Raw genomic sequence first — 17103 nt, 5'->3', positions numbered from 1 at the left:
ACTTTAGCTTCTCAGGCCATCAATGTCAAAGAATTTTCAAGAAAGGCAAATTGCAAAGGTAAGTTAAAATATATTTTGCAGGTACTACATGTGAACCACCATGAGAATCAACAAAGATGTACATTGTATAACTTCAGTCATATGTACACTTAAAAAGTAAGTTCTCATCTTGCCCCAGAAAATGAGAGAAACCAAACAAACTAGTAAAAATGAAACTCATTAAACTGACTTAAACTCAGCAGGACAAATTTTCATGATAGTTTCAGCACTACAATTCCCCTGAAGTCAAATGGAAATGCATCGGTTCAGCTTAGCAGAACTTGGCACAGCAAGCAGTTTTGTACTGTTCGTTCTGAGTACCAGCCCATGAAATGTTGCATCTCTAACTTCCATATGGCTACATCTTAAGTAAGACTACGCAGTTCTTTTACATCTTAGCATTTTATTCTAAGTATTTAATTCATCGCACATCATGAGTCAGGCTGTATTCTCTGTGTCTTTTTCTGGGGTTTTGTTTTTTGTTCTATCTTTATGTTCTCTCTCAATGACATCCAACAGTTAGGATTGGATGTAACATTGCCCTTCCATGAGAGGCTTTCCACTGATTTGAACAGATTTTGGATCAATCTCTTGCTGTCAAGTTTATCAAACAGGAAGTTTTATAAATTTGCAATACACAATTAATCGGCAATTTCACTTGGCTTTTGTCAGGGAGCTCAGGTTATTTTCAGATATGTTAAGATACACAGACAAATGTAATATTTAAATCAACAAAAGACAGACCTATAAATAAAGAACTAAACTGAAGTCACTCTGGCATGCCTTACTCTGGTAAACTCTTACAGAAACCCAGAGTTTTGCACAGGCTCCTGCACTAAGGCTAGGCACACAGAAACAGCACAGCGTGACCTAAGCATCTACATGAAGTTGCATCGAACTCTCCAGGAGTCTGAGAGAAGACTTCCCCACTGAGGCATTGGCACACAGAAAACAAGGACTATAAAAGTCCAGGTGTAGTTATAGGCACATATGATACAAAGATTATTTACAAGGTAAGCAAGCAGCCAGGAAGAGTCATACAACATTTTCCCAGTGCAGAAGAAAAATAATTACATGCAGTCTTTCAAGCAAGAGATTGATTAAACACAACAGGAAATTAGAAATGTGCCTTCCTCAGAAATCTGACACAGTAAGAATTGCCTTAGGAGACACAGCCATCTCTTCGCTTGCCGGGACTATGATGATCCTCCTATCAGTTCTAGAAATGGTGGGATAACCAGACTGCCTATCCAGTGATTCATATTCCCAGCATATGGTAACATTCTTTCACTCAGTGCTGATCTCATCATGTAACCTTAGCTGTCTTCAACTAGAGGGCATGGCAAGTAATTCATTGACTTAATTTCACCTTATGTAAAGCACAGGGATTATATGAAAGCAAATTAAAAATGAGCATAAAAAGCAGGAAAATATGTTTTGCTGCTTTGCTTGTTCACTTTACTGGCTTAGCCATAGGGATATGTTGATTCTTCTTTTGTATTGGGATTTATTTGCTCTATAAAGTACTTTACAAGGTTCACTTGAAAAAGCTCAACAGAAGGAGATTTCAAAAATATGTTAATTGAATGTTGACAGGAATCTCTGTGGACGCCCACAAAAGCAAGATACTCAGGAAATGTCTGTTAAGATCTCCAAATTTGTGCAGGAAGACTAATTTTAATCACATATTTCTGGATTTATTTTTATGAATCAATGCCTCATCAATCTTCTGTGGCCTTTTATTCCAAACTGTTATGTATGGAGCCCTGCCAGAAAGGAACTCACAGCGCTGGCAAGCTGTTGCATGAGCCTGAGTTAATGCATGTAAAAATACTGCTTACTGCTTCCTTAGTTTTTAGGAAAGGACTAGGAAGACAAGTTATAGTTCTCTCTGTGTGGCTTGTTTTTTTCTTTTCACTTGATCCTACCAGTTATGTAAAAGCTCGGTTTCATCAGGCTTCCCTTCTTGTAGAAGGGACTTCATTAGAGGTGTTTCAGAACAAAAACTACCTTATTCCCCTTTATGTAAAATTGTAGTCCATTCCAGGGGATAGTTGAACTATCTTCAAACAAGCCAGATACGATACTGCTAGCAATGTCAGCACAGAAAAAAACCAAAGCCAATAAATATACTGCAATTCTCCACCTAGCTGTACCCAAAATTTGAGTAGGAGGTTAAAGTCTTCTTTATGCACTAGCTGGAACAATTCTTGAGCCAATCTCCACCTGATCTTCTCAGCTACCACATACATTGCCAATAGAAATGCTGCACAATGATGCAGAATATAATTTGCACTGTGATTAATACTGCACTGCAAATTAAAGCCTTTTTTTTCCATAGGACCTATATAGCAAGCATTAAATATGCTCACTTTGCAAGCATATACTTTCTTCCATAAAGAGGACGTGCAAGTATTTATATACTCTTACTTACCAAAACAGCGATAGTTCTGTAATAAAAAGGGTGTATGTCTCTCTCCCTATGTACAGCAGTTACAATAAACTGTGTCACCCTACTATCACATCACTAATACAGGCTCAATCTTATCAGGTGTTCCGTAATCTCAACTTCTAATAATATCACTAGCAGTTGAAGTGATTTACATTCAAAGAGAAGGAGTTCATATTCCAATCTTGTTAAGGGAAGCACAAATATAATACCAGCATCAATTTTAAAAACATACTCTAGTAAGAACAATGGAGTAAGATGCAAAATATAAGATTTACAAATCCATTATAGATTGCAAATACAGTTCATTTGATACAGATGCTGCAAGGAAAAAAAAAAGAAAAAAAAAATCACAAAGCCCTAACAATTACTATCTTGGCTAAAAAGAAACTGAAAATCACAATCACAGGGATGTTTGCCTAAGGAAAGGCTGCATGTTTGGGACCAAACAGTAGGTTGGCAGAAGGAAAGAATACTTGCTGACATGACAAAATGTTTGTTGTCAAAGCTCTGGAATCTGTAGCATCACAGCTTGACAGCAAAAGCTCTGTAGGCCTCTACCAAAGCCAAAAGTAATTAAGTGTACTTACATGTACTCCCTGTGTGCAGAATGCACAGCAGCTGCATTGCTGTAACGCCACAAAACTATCGCTGATGACAAAACATCCAGGGTAGCATCAAACTGAAAGAGATACAGAGTCAATTGTTTTGCAGGCCATTAGATGTGCCCTGTACTAACAGTAATGCATTCACTATCCTGGTGCACAGGCACAAAGCAACTTCAAATAAATCATTCCAATGAAAGCAGGATTTACAGTTATTAAATTGATCTTCACATTTTTGCCATGTATTATTGCACACTGATACACTTTAGAGCTCAGGAAGTCAATCAAGGGATTAAAAACTTTTTATTTGTAATGCATCACCTGCAGAGAAGTTAAGAAAAAAAAACCACCACAATCTGCCACTGTGACACCACAAGAGTTAAAATACTAATATGATTCTTACACAAAGACTCTCAAAAAAAAAAAAAAAGTGTTTGAAAATGCCTGTCAAGCATTCCTTTTTTCTGCAAGTCACTAATTTGCTGCATTAGAAGGTTTTGTATCAAAGCAAGCAAATATTAACTGTTTTTCAAAATCCCATTGTATTCAGATTTCATATTATTCTGTATCATCAGCAAAATTGCCATGTTTGTATTTCTAGTAAATGAAGACATGATGTCAGGTAACATCGAAAACCAGGCTTGTCCCACTTAAAGGACTTTCATCCTCAAGTCAAACTTTCTATGGAGTCAATCTAACCTTCAAATTTGAAAGCAAAAGACAAATTACTCTAAAAGAGTCACTTTGCTTTTCATTAGGAATTTTTTGTTCTGCCACTAATCAGGAAAGTCATGGCAACTACTAGAGAGGAAAGCTATCATCCCAAAGTCAATAGGAGTTTTCCCATAGACTTCAACAGGAAAAGGATCACGCAAAGTTCAGAAGGGAACTTCAGAATTTGGCTCAAGTTCAACAACAGAACTGATTAAGCTGAGAGATTTTGTAGAAGAAAACCATATCTGGTGGATAATATCTATCAGTGATGAGATATAAGTATTGATATTAACTCTAGTATAAGACTTAGTAGTCAGAAACTGAAAAACTATAATGAAAATATCTTTACTATCCTTTCCAAGGCATGACTTCAACAATATTTTTTCTAATCCATCATTGACTTTGCACACCTTGCCATGAACTTACAATAAGTAAAATTACAGTATTTCATGTTCAGAAAAAGCCCATTCAAAAAATGGTACAAAATATTTAAATTGTATCTCTACTTACAGCAAATCCAAATGATGATGCACTGTATCTCATTATGGAGACAGCTAAAGGAAAGAAAATATTATTTAGAATCACTTTAAATCTTTTTTGTATCCTTTCTTCTTCTCTTGTCCGAGAGCTACAAAACTAGTTTTAACACATGGGCTTAGTTTCACCCAGTTCCCACTAGAACAACCTGACCAACACTCAAAAAAGGTCTACAAGAAAGGTCTTGCACTGCAGGAAATGCTTAGGTCACTCGTGGGTGCTTTTCTTTCTTCCAAAACAGTAATGGGGCAGACCTTAGTGTAGCATTCAGAAACGGTCTATGAAACATGCTGCATTTCAGATGCAGTTTTGAGTAAAAATATGGTGAAAACACAATTTCAAAGTCTCAGAAAACTTTACATGTCTCACAGTGCTCCTTGCTCCAGCTAGGCACAAAAGTCCACCTGAACTGGCTGACAGAAAACTATGCAGGCCCATCCAGACTTCTTGACTGTCATCTTTTTGACAAACAGCCTAAGGGTAATTCACACAGGCCCAAGAAATGCTTCAAAATCCATCAGATCAGTGATTTCCAATGGAAAAAGCATTAGCAGTAAAAATTTTTTACCAGCTCTGATTTTGACTGCATACTGCCTCTAAAAAATAAACAAGACTTTAAAAATAGTCTAACACCTAGAAAAAACTCTAATTTTTATAATTTTACTCTATCTATCTTAATTCTATCATCTCACAGATCCCAATTCTAGGAGATACTGTGCAAGGAAAAATACCTTTCAGCAGCTCAGAGGAATACCAGGGAGGAAGCTGGCAGCAACAGAAGAGGCCATCACCTGGAGACAGCACTTCATCAAACGGCAGCTCTCACAGGGTAACAGCAACACTACGGCTATGTCAAGCTCTGGAGCATCGAGCAGCTCTAGCCTTCTTGCTGCGTTTTGTAGACTGTTCAGTGAGAACAGGACTAACCGAACCTGTGCTCCCTGAATAAAATGCACAGCACTCTAGTTCCAATATTAAGAGGGCTTGGAATAAGGCCTAAAAGGATTAATTTTACTACTCTTTTATGAACAGGTATCAGCTAACTTACTAAGAAAAATACATTTTTGTAAAAATAAAAATACCTGAACAAAAAAAAAAATCCCAGACTCATCGATGACTTTGTCAGTCTTGGGCTAAGAAACGCAGTATCTGATTTTCAGTATTCCAGTATTCATTAGAACAGCTTGGAAGAACAGAGCCACTATAGTTTGACTGTTCTTTTCAGTAACAGCAAGCTGCAGTTCTGTGGCACTTATCTGGATAAACAGAAATTAAAATCTTGGAAAAAATAACCTTTTTATTGATCTAAGACGTAGCTGTGGCCAGGAGCATGCCAGATATAACAAATATTTGGACTTTATCATTACAGTTGGCCAAAACACAAAGAAACATCATCAAATTCATTTCCAGATTCCCTTTTTCTCCAAGTTGAAGAGTATTGAAACAGTATGGATTTACATCTCCCTCTCATTGTTAAATCATGATTTCCCACACTTCATCTCCTAGGTGACAATAACAGCCATATTTCTTGGTCAGGCTTGCCAGCCAAGAGCTACACTTGACAAGCTGACACTAGCTTGCAGTGATCCAGCTGCAACTTTGAACACTTCACTGCTTAATAATGTATTACCTATCAAATTTTCATTGCATGCCTCCTCAGAGGCATACACTTCCAAAAACTGCAGAAGTTGCATTAAAAAAAAAAAAGGGGGGGCATTTACAGGTACACATAAGCTTGCAATGTTCCTGTCATTACTGCTTTCATATGATGCAGTTCAAGTTCCTACTTCTATTTCTAGCCTGCTCCTGTAGTGGAAAGCCTCAGCTTTCACTAAATTGCCAGCTTTTTTCCTCGCTCTAATCCAGACTTAAACTAACTCTATGGTTCCCTTAAAAATTAATACATAATTTCTACAAGTGATGAAGTGCATACAGATAGCTACACCTTAAGAATGCTTTAGGTGGCATATTTGGTGTATTTAAAGCATAAGGTCTTCAGCATGAGAACTGTCTTTATTTTTATGTATTCTACCACAGTGACTATCCACAGCACTAACACACAATCTGTTTGGCCTGAGCTATCTGAAACAGTAATTAAAAACAAGTATTAACTAACAGTGTCACAAGTCTGCTTAAACTTTTTTGCTAGCTAGTGAATATGACTGGAGGAAAGACTTTCCAAGGACTGGTACCCTACAATACTAACTTGTAGTGGTAAAAGGCCATAGTAAAAGTAGTAACGACCATTTAAGCACTGGAAAGATATATTTTTATATTATTTACTTACGTACTGGTTTTCTAATGGGAATAACAACCCATTTGTCTTTCTTTCAGAGTTAAATAACAATGTTAAAGCACCTTCAGCCCTGACTTAAGAACATTAATATCTCCAGCTGACAAGTACAGTCATACACCTCACCAGTAAATCACCCCAGCTTGAATGGGATGTTTGTCCATGAGTCTAGGCTCTATGGTAGAGAAAGTGACTGTAATATTAGCATACAGGGTATCAACCAATACAGGTTGCCACAGACTGACCACATCCCCTAAAGACGACTGGCTCTCATTCTAGGCACTGAAGCTGAAAGGACTTTTAGGGAAGTACTTCTTAGCATCCAAGCGCTTGAGACCCCTGGGCAAAGGAATAACCAGTGGTCCTTTTGCCTCCAGTATCACTGCTGTGCTCCAGGAGCAATGTACGGCACTGCAGGAATGGATCATAGAGCTTTTGCTGAACCCTCACCTTCCTTCTTCTCGATACACATTTTCAGTTACTCCTAGATGAGCCTCTGATGTAAAAAATCCCAGAGACTCCTAATCTCCCTATTGAATCAGTACAATAGTGAGAAACAAGCAATGAGGGAAGAACAGAGCAGGTAGCTCATAAATCCTGTGGAGCCACTGCCTACATTTAGCAGCTACACTGCCATGACAGTGGGAGCCTGCTTCTAGCTATTTTATTGGTGAAATCAGACAGCATTTTATTACCTCTACAATAAAGCAGATAATCCTAATGCATTTTCCTGACATTTATAAACGGAAGTTGCAAGCAGTCAGAAACTAAAAATAGAGCCAGCACAGTAAGCCACAAATCTACCACTGCCTTCACCTGCACAGCGACATCAATTTGTGAAGTCTGCTAACCTATAGGTCAGATTTTGCCGTAATTCCTTCACCCCTTCCAAAGTGATTCCAAATAAAGAAAAATACCCCATTTCCCACACATTCTACCCTCAACAAAATAAGGGTTTTATTCATTTCCATGTCCCTCAGAAAAATTGTATGACTAGGGCCCTAACCCTACAAAATCATTCCCATTTAACTCTTCAGCCAGCTAGTCTTCCTCCAGCCTTTGCCAGGTTTAATCCATCTAAAACGTGCTCCTGGAAAGCCAGGACCCCACAGTGACCCTGGGCCTCTCATTTCCTTCTCTGCATTGAGAGAGCACCCTGGTACCTTTTTACACAAACATAGGAGGCAAGAAATAGGACAGGAAATTAACTCTGCCTCCAGTTCTCCCAAATAGAAATCTTCAGGATGACTTTGGCTACAAATAAGAGATGGTACATACAAACAGCTCCTCCATCTGTCACAAAAATCTCCTCTTACCTATTCAGAGAGGGGAAAACTATTTTTAGGAGGGTCCTCTTGATGGGACATATCATTGCATCATGTTTGCTTTTAAATTAGTCTTTTTGAAAGACACACCTGGATGTCAGCACATAAAATATCATGGCTTCAAAGCACATGACCTGCACTTTGCAGAAATCAGGTAGGCAATCTGAACACCACTGAAAGTGTTTGGTTTATTTCTATATATATTATCATGCATATCTTGCACATTGTACAGAGTCGCCAGCAAGAGAAACTGGAAGTTGTGCTGAATCAGAAGTGAAACTGAAATACAGTCTGTATTCATTGCCCAGTGTTGGTTAAACATCAAAACCTAATGTTACAATAAATGTTTCAAAATAAATCCATTCCAAGCAGAGAAAACCAAATGAGTAATACTTTCTAAAAATCCCTCACAACCACTGAAGGCAAAGAACAGACATGACTCTGATACCATTAATACTTGTAAAAAACGCTACTGACCAGGACCAACAGGTACCTTCTCCCCTCCCTGAAATTCTAGTACAGTAAAATTTAAGGATTTTTATGCACATGCCCCAAATTTCTGCAATCAGAACAGTAGCTACAAATGGCTGCTAAACATCCAATATCGGAGACACAAGTCTGCCAGACACATAATCTACATGGGCAGATCCAGTGCTATCCATCAGTGTCGTGTTCCTACACCCACATTTCTATCCCAAAGTCATTGGCAAAACTGTACCAACCCTATCTATACAAAACCTTCAGCTCATTTTCCCAGTTTGTAGTTGCATCAACATGGTAAAGACCCTTTTTTCTGGGCAATACCATTATACCATTACGTATCAAGCAGAAGCGTAAGTTTAATGTATATTAAACCTGGATCTTGATCTTATTAGAATTTATGACCGACTTGTAAAGAAGTCCCTAAGAGGGTTCATTTTTCCACCTGCATGAAAGGTATCATAGTGACTCTGTGCAGAATGAACTGCAGTAGACTACTAGGAGACTTCTGTCCTTGGGGAAGACTCAGCTGTGGGATGTGACTCAGTGAACAAGGCTCTAAAGGGGCCAGACGTCATGTCCTCAGCTCTGCTGCTGCCTGGGGCATGACTGTTAGGCCAAGAATTTCTGAATCTGTTTTCTGTACAAATTCTACACACTTCAGAGCAGTGACTGTATCTTCTAGTCTGTCTCTACTATAGCCAGGACTACAGGCAGAGATGGAACTTCTGGCTTCTAAATATATACAAAAGCAACAAAGCTAAGGAAACTAGGATTTATTACTCCCTTCCTTCAAAAAGAAAGGGCAATCCCACCAAAACTATTAATCAGCTTTACTTTTTCCTTCATTTTTTTAAAGGACTGAGATCCTTGACATAAATGAGTGACTCTATCTACTATTTAATAACAATTTACTTCTTCCGTAACCAAAAAAATCCTCACGGTATCCTAAAAATCTTTGCAGATTCAGTCTGGTAACAAATTCTGCTGTTGGTAGTGGTAAAGCTCTCCTGGAATATCTTTCTTTCCTTGTCTATTACTCAGTTAATATTTTTGTTTGTTTGTTTTCATCTATTGTGATGCTCAAGTCTTTAGCAGCTGCAAAACTCCGTAACTTCATTTACTTCAGTGAACTACAACAGTGTGTATCAGTTGAAGATTTTCCTCATTTCTTATTACAGAAACAGTAGAATTTCAGGGCTTTGTGCAAAAGTTTGCCTCTGAGTTTAATCCAAACAATTCTTTCCAGTTTGCTTACATGTTAGCAAAAAAAATAATTATCACCATCTCTGACTTCAGGATTTTCTATCTTAAATAATTCATTTTTCAATGTTTCAATTTCAGAATTTTTTGTGGTTCTTGCAAAGAATTAAACATCAGTTCTCCCTTAATTCCCTTTGTTTACATGTTTTGATTATATTTGTCTTGTGGATGCATCAGTGCCTCATGGCAAAAGATCAGAAGACTTTCATTTCAGGGGTTAAATATTCACAGGATTGGTTTTCACACCGGCAGCACAGATGTAGTTTTCCCGGACTGATTATTCATTATACTATGGTGCTCACCAACAGTAGCAATCTCAAAGAACAGCAAAGCAGTCCAGTTCTAAAGCTTACTTAGTCTCCTGATTCACTTCTCTTTAATTTGTTTTCGTCTTCCCATTTACTACCGAAAGAGCACCCATGCCTCCACTGGCATGTCCCACAAATGAACAGAACAGACTGGGCAACTGAGCAGGACTGCACAATCCTGAACTATGAAACAATCCTACTACAAAAAACAAGGTATAACTTATCGAATGATGAAAAAATTATCCATGTGGAGAAAACAGTGAACCAGCTTTCTCTACAATACACAGTAAACAGTCCCCAAGAGCATATCAGTAATATTAAAAAAAAAAAACCACCAGGCAAATACTGAATGATAGACACACACCCCCCCCAAGGGTAAATCTGTTGCTGATTTCAGATAAAATAATGCCTGGGCTCTCTTTTAACAGCTACTGAAATATCTTCTATATACAACAAGCCTCTACTGCCACCCTTCAGTGAGTATAACTCTAAAAAATGGTCAGCCAAATATACCAAAGCAGTCAGTTTTGTGCGTCACTCTTTCCAGCATAGCTAGAGATGCACACGAGAAACCATTTGCTTAGGGAAAGTTTTTTGGAAAACCAGAAAGCAGGCAACTCTAATAAAGCAGAGTTAACAGCAATTTCCAGGGTTGCTCAAAAGCCCATGCAGGGGTAGTATTCGAGTATGCACTGTGCAGAGCAGTGCACTGCAGTGCTGGTTCTGGGAGAAAGCAGGACCCCTCCTGTCCAGCACCCCACTGCTTCACACACTCCCGTGCTTCCTTTCTCAGGTGCCAACCTTCTGTTTTCAAACAAGATCATGTCAAAAAAAGAATGCAAATAAATCGGAGAAAAGGAAAAGTGGTATTTTTGTTTAGTTTTGGCTCTCCAGGGGGCAGGAACTAAAAGAGGGCCCATATGTTATAGCTCCTGTTGAGCTTTATCGGGATACTAAATGTATACGTTTGCATTTAAGAATAGGAATAATAAAACTTGAAGGCCTATAAGAAACACACTAGTTTTCCTTCCAGGTACAGGGTGCAAACTCTCTGCAGTTGAATATACAGGTGCGTAGTTTAGTCTGTTATATTTCAGATGGGGTCACTTGAATCACTCAAAATAACTCAGTGCAATGACATCAAAGCACATTGTCTTTTATTGAAACTATGTATTACTGATGCCCCAACTCCAAATATAACAACTGAAATGGTCTAGAACCTTGCAAATGCCTGTAACTGCACATTTACCAGGGAAGTTTTTGCAGGTTATACCTACCACCCACAGGCTTTGTCATTTTGAGCCTGCAACTAGCTTCCAAAACCAAATGAAGCATTTTGGCCCTGGACAGGGACAAGGAACAAGTGGTACCTTGGCTAAAAAAAGCCACAAACAACCAGAAACATTGAGTGATACCAGACACACTCAACAACTGTTTCTAAAGCCCTGTGGCCAAGATTTGTAACTCCCTGTATCCAAATGAAGGTTATCTAGATTTAATGACCTAGGAGACTCTCCAAAGGCAAAATTTCTCCCATCTTTTGTGTTTTACTGACTGGAGGCAAAGCTAGCAGAGAAGTATTCAGGTTCTACACAGCCTAAAGAACTTATTCTTGGGAGTTTGGCCAGTTGCTTTAAAGCAGGTGTTACCTAAGTTAACAGAATAAGCCAGAAGATAGAGGTGAAGATTCGGAAATGCTTATCTGACTTAAATGGGTTTCTGGAAGCTTCATACAGCTCCAGTGAACTCATATTTTATACATGCATCCCCAAACCTGTAACAGCTCGGACATAGGCTAAATGTTTTTACTCGTCATTGAAGGTTTTGAATTGTTAATAAAAAAGCTGAAATAATGCCATTATTCTCAGGTTCCGGTAAGTTTCTGTCCTGTGTTCACATTAGAAAGATGGAGAGATCCTTTCAAAAACATAATTAAAGAATGATATCATATGCAAGCTACAGCTCAGATGCATCAACATGGAATTTACATGCAAGGATTCAGGCTAACTGCAGCGCAACAAACAATAAATATATGAATATTGTTGGTTGTGCTAGGTATTGGGCTATATATTGGTGTCTAAATGAAAAAAAATATTGTTAGTTAGCTTCTATTTAGAACATAAGCACATTTAAAAGACCATAACCAGTGAGAACTGCATCCCCCCACCCTGGACAAGGTTATTTGTCTCCATTACTGTAAAGAAGCCTAGTGGTTTACTTTTTAAAAGATGCTTAACTTGAAGTTTGCCAAATTTAGACTAAATGAAATATATCAGAAAACTCCAAATGCCAAACCTCCAGATTCAGCATATTTTTTATTTATTTCTTCCCTACTTTATGCTACCATTTCAAACTTGACTTGATTGTGAATTGTATTTTCAACAATTGTGGTATATCAGCCATCAAGAGCATGGAAAAAAAAAAATTGTGAACGCTGCTGTTAAAAAAAAAACAAACGAGTCCAGTTTGAAAGTACTTTTAAGAAATGTTAACTAATTGTCCAACATCGTAAAACCTAATTCTCAGCATGCTACAAAGGTTCAAACCACTGTTTGTATGCACCGTAAGGCCTGTATTTCATTGGTTGATACTTCAGGTTCAAAATCCTCACACCAGCAGACAAACATAACACAGCTTTAAATACCTGGAATCATACTACAGTATAACCTCTACTCCATATAAATTGGCTGACTGAAGTGCAACATGGAGGATTTAGATCAAGAGACGATTTAGTTAGCTTTGTCACATATCATATTTCTTTCTGGAAGTATTCCAACTATCCTGTACCTTAAATATAGTAGTTAAATAAGATAAGGGGGAAAAAAAAAAAATCTACCTGTGGTTTAAGTCTACTCAAGTTGGATTCTTCCTGGTGTTCCTTAAATTTAGAGAAAAGAAACTCATTTTAGCCTTTAAAACCTGTCCACAAAAGCACTGGCTGAATTCTCACTTTTCCACATTAACTCTAAGAATGTATTTGCTATCCACAATACAACACAGGTGAATTTTGTAGTTATAAACAAATACAGACCTGCCAGATAATAATATTTTCACTGGAATTACACGTGGACTTCAATATACGAATTTTTGATCAAAGATCTTTTGTTCCTAGAATTTTAGTAGAATTTTAAGCAGCTCAATAGATGCAGCAATGAATTGCAAAATTTTGTATTTTACCATAGAAAGTTTTCCAAATAAATTAGAATCTATTTTATTTGATGGATTTTTAACATTTTCATTCCTTATGTGTGTGGAGAGAATTATATTTTTTTAGGTCATTTTAGACATATAACTATATTTACAATTACCTCAAATAATAAATCAAACCAAACAATTACAGTAATCTCCCTATTTCACAGATAAGGAAACAGAACTGGATCAGAGATCGTAGGAGATATTTGAAGATCAGGGATCTAGAATAAGCTTAGTAGCCAGAACATCTGGACTCTGAAGAGAGAGTATAACTGTTTGAAAAGGCAGCTAGGTCTGGGTGGCTGGCACAGTCTCACACTTCATACTGTCTTATTAAGTAACTTTCAACAAAAGCCTTAAACAATCCCTTTTTTAGGATTCTTGTCTAAAAAATGGGACAAAAGTACTTCCACTTTTTATACTAGAAGTATTTCAACAGACTGCTGAAAATCAAGGCAGCCTTCTGTTTATACAGAAATACAGCAGTACTTCGGAAGCGTATCAACTGCAGAAGTGTCATTCATATTGAAAATAATTTTGTATTACCCTTTAACTTGCATTAGTATAATGTAATTATAATTATTGAAACTGATGTGATTAGTGCACCCCCATCAATGGGTTATGACAAGCTCATTTTTGTCCTGCTGAAACCTCTAGAACATCGATGCAGTGAGACCCACGAATGCAAAGGTGACTATTCTATGCATCCTTTGTTTTAGATACCTTTGAAAGGTTCCGAATTCGAAACACAGAAAATTAGTGCACACATAATTGTCAGTTGGACAGCCAATAATGAAGACACCCAAAATAATTATGAGAAAGAGCTATTAAAAACTATCTGTGTTCTACTTTTTTGCAAAAATCACACAAATGCAACAGGAAATCTGTCAGAGGGAATGAAGGTAAAATAAGATATTTGCTCATCACTTTCCTTGGTATTTTTGTCTGGTTCCTCTCTCAGCTAACAGGTGGTTATGTCCTGCAATTCTGTTCTTGAGGAGGATAAACAGAATTAGAATAAATTCTCTGCACATACACATTTGTGATTTAGAAATCTAAGACCCTGGCTGGAGCCCATCCGTGACTGACCCTGGTTCAACTTATCCTGGGACAAGGAATGGCCCGTCTAACCTGCAAGCCAGAGAAGATCCAGGGCACAAAGCATGATCCAACACAGATCTGCCCCACACAGTGGTACAGCAAGCTGCTCCTCTGGAACCAGCTGTTCTGTATACACGGACCGGTGCCTTCCCCAGCACTTCCTACACTAGCCAATGACTAATGGCACAACTGAGTCCCTCTATTGTCACTAGGAACAACACAAGACAGGAGGAATAATAATGCAAAGATTGACAGGTTTTCCTTATCATAATTAAAAAAAAAAAGAAAACTGGAGGCTTATATTCATTTCTCTAAACATTGCTTTCCTAAATACGCAAAGAATGGAACATGGTGTGTGAAGACAAGACCAGAAGAAATTCACACTCATGACATTTAGTCTCATATTAAATGTTTGTTCTCTGCGCATTTTAATGACCTTAGAAATATGAAAACCACGGAAGATTTGAACTGAAAAGCTTTGGTCATTGAAAAATAATTAGTTGTCTTCACAGCCTTTTTCATTAGCCCGATCAATTGCAGGGACAAGGCACATATCACGGTACCCCTCTTTTTAATTAGATGGTTAGTGAGCTGCTCCAGAACCAAAACAAGCTGCCAAATACAATTAAGCAGGCTGCCTGAATATAGCACGATATTACAGAGATTTTCTTTTTACAAAGTGAGAGTAAGAATGCAAACCATCCCAGACACCTCAGTGAATTAGTGGAGAAACTTTAAAACCTGGCTTTACATACACATTTAAAAAAACAGAATTCCAATTTAAAGTTGTTTTTTGATGTAGAAACTTTTAGATACCTCAGCTGACTGCGGGAGAGGACAACATCCCATCAGACTTCTCCAGCTGTAGACACACAGCCTGTTTTAGTATGTAGGAGCCTGAAGGCCTGTTCTCAGAGATGAATGTTAGGCACAGTGCACATCATGCTCCATGTACTACTAGACAGAAATAAGCTATTCCATACCCCATTAAATCCTTCCAGCTAATCTTCAGTTTTAACAAGTGAAGAGTTCAATTCCTGCCACTTTACATCTTAAACTTGTAAAACTCTCACAGGGGCATTCCCCTACTCTAAGAATCTGCAGTTTAAAAAAATGCAAAAATCACTTGCAGTCCCCTTACTGGTCTGTATGTTCAAGAATTCCTGTATGTGGCATATTTGACAAAGCACTAAAATTCGAACATAGAAGAATTATATTGGAATAAAGCAATATTTCTTTTGGAACTGAGAGTAAATTGGGAAAACTGTCACAATTTTACACAATAAATTTTACTGGTCAATTTTGCTAATAAACCTAAAAAATGCCCAAACAACTATGGTAATTCAGAATCAGTAAGTATTTTGATAATTTAGTTTTGTTTCAGTACTGTCCTATCAACATTTATTTACATTTACTGCATTGTTAGATAGTTTGTGGCAGTTTATCATCTAGATTCTTACACTATAAACTCATTTCTACAGTCAGATAACCAGAAAACAAGAGATGACTGTAAATGTTACCTTGTTGTTTATTCAGTTAGGCCAACTGGCAGATTTTATCACCTATTTCAATGTTTTGTACCATGGGTTCTGATCAACGTGACATTTAACTAACATTCCTATCTCTATTAAGGAAGATTATTTTATTTGCACAAAGTAGTTAAATAGTCCAGGTAACTGCAAGTAAAACGTATTGATAAAGAAGGAAGGAAATTGCAAGCTTATATATTGCTATTCACTGTGTATAAGCAAACTGATGAACATACTGACTTCTACCCAAGTCAACAGGGCTCTGAGGGACAAAAGAAATTTGCTCACAAAATAAAAGACGAAACTAGGATCTAATATGTATAAAGCCATTTATTTGAGTTCTCTAAGCACAGAGGGAATGACATTTGCTGATTTTTTCTTAATGAAGGCCATTTCACAAGCCCAAAAGAGAAGGTAGGAAACCATACAAGTATAAATGTTTAAGATAGGCACGCCCTACAGCTCTTATTCTACAAAAGCTATCCACTCTTAGTTATGGTTTAGCATTGTCTTCAATGGAAGGCATGTTGGTTCATTCTTGTATAATAATTTTACTCTTTTCTATTCCCAAATACACTTTGAAGTGTGAAGTGCAAAAGATCCTTTCTTTGCTGGACCTTCTTTGCCCGCACTTTTTTAACTAAAAGGTATTTTGTGTGTTTTTGCTAGCAGGATTTCAGCTCAACAACTAAAAGATAGCAGACTCTTGCTTTACTTCTCATATAGCTGCTGGAATGTAAAGAAACTTTGAAGTCTGAACTGGATTATTAATGCTCCTTTAATACAAATCACCAAGCAATGAAAATTCACCCTTCTTACACAAATTTAATGGAACATCCAAGTTCTGAACACAGACAATTCTGCTAAATAAATCAAAAGTCAGGAAGAAAAAAAAAAAAAAAGGAAATCCTCTGTGTTACCTTTTTTTATCTTTCTAGGCTGAAATATAAACAAACCTTCCAGGGAGAGAAGCAACTGACTGATAGCCCTCTGCCAAATTTAACTGTAAGAAGAAATTGCAAGCCCTTCTGACAAATCTCTTCCTCAGACAACATGCTAATCTTAACAATCTATTGCTAAGGGCCACAATAAAGAAGCCTGTCATCAGTCCTACTTCAGTGTTGTACTGTGGAGATGCTCTGCTAGCAAGGATGACACAGACACACTGTACACACAAAATAGCACTGCAGTCAGGCTTCGTATAGAACTAGAGAGTAAACCCAATATATTAAGTTAGCTGTGGGCTCCAAGTCATTAAGTAAAACTTA

The 17103-nt window shown here is 37.5% G+C and overlaps 1 protein-coding gene across 1 annotated transcript in view; it reads right to left on the bottom strand.

Moving 5' to 3' along the window:
• The window catches only part of TMEM163 (transmembrane protein 163), a 104352-nt gene that overhangs the window by 37112 nt on the left and 50137 nt on the right, over positions 1–17103 (bottom strand). Inside the window, exons 3-4 of the mRNA XM_059820678.1 lie at positions 4318–4361; positions 3079–3170 (exon numbers count right to left, since the gene is read on the bottom strand). Coding sequence (XP_059676661.1) covers positions 3079–3170; positions 4318–4361 — 136 coding nt within the window. The remainder of the gene's footprint in view (positions 1–3078; positions 3171–4317; positions 4362–17103) is intronic.

This window comes from Gavia stellata, chromosome 8 (genome assembly GCF_030936135.1).
Source record: "Gavia stellata isolate bGavSte3 chromosome 8, bGavSte3.hap2, whole genome shotgun sequence".
NCBI lineage: Eukaryota > Metazoa > Chordata > Aves > Gaviiformes > Gaviidae > Gavia > Gavia stellata.
This window is presented reverse-complemented; position numbering and strand designations above follow the sequence as displayed.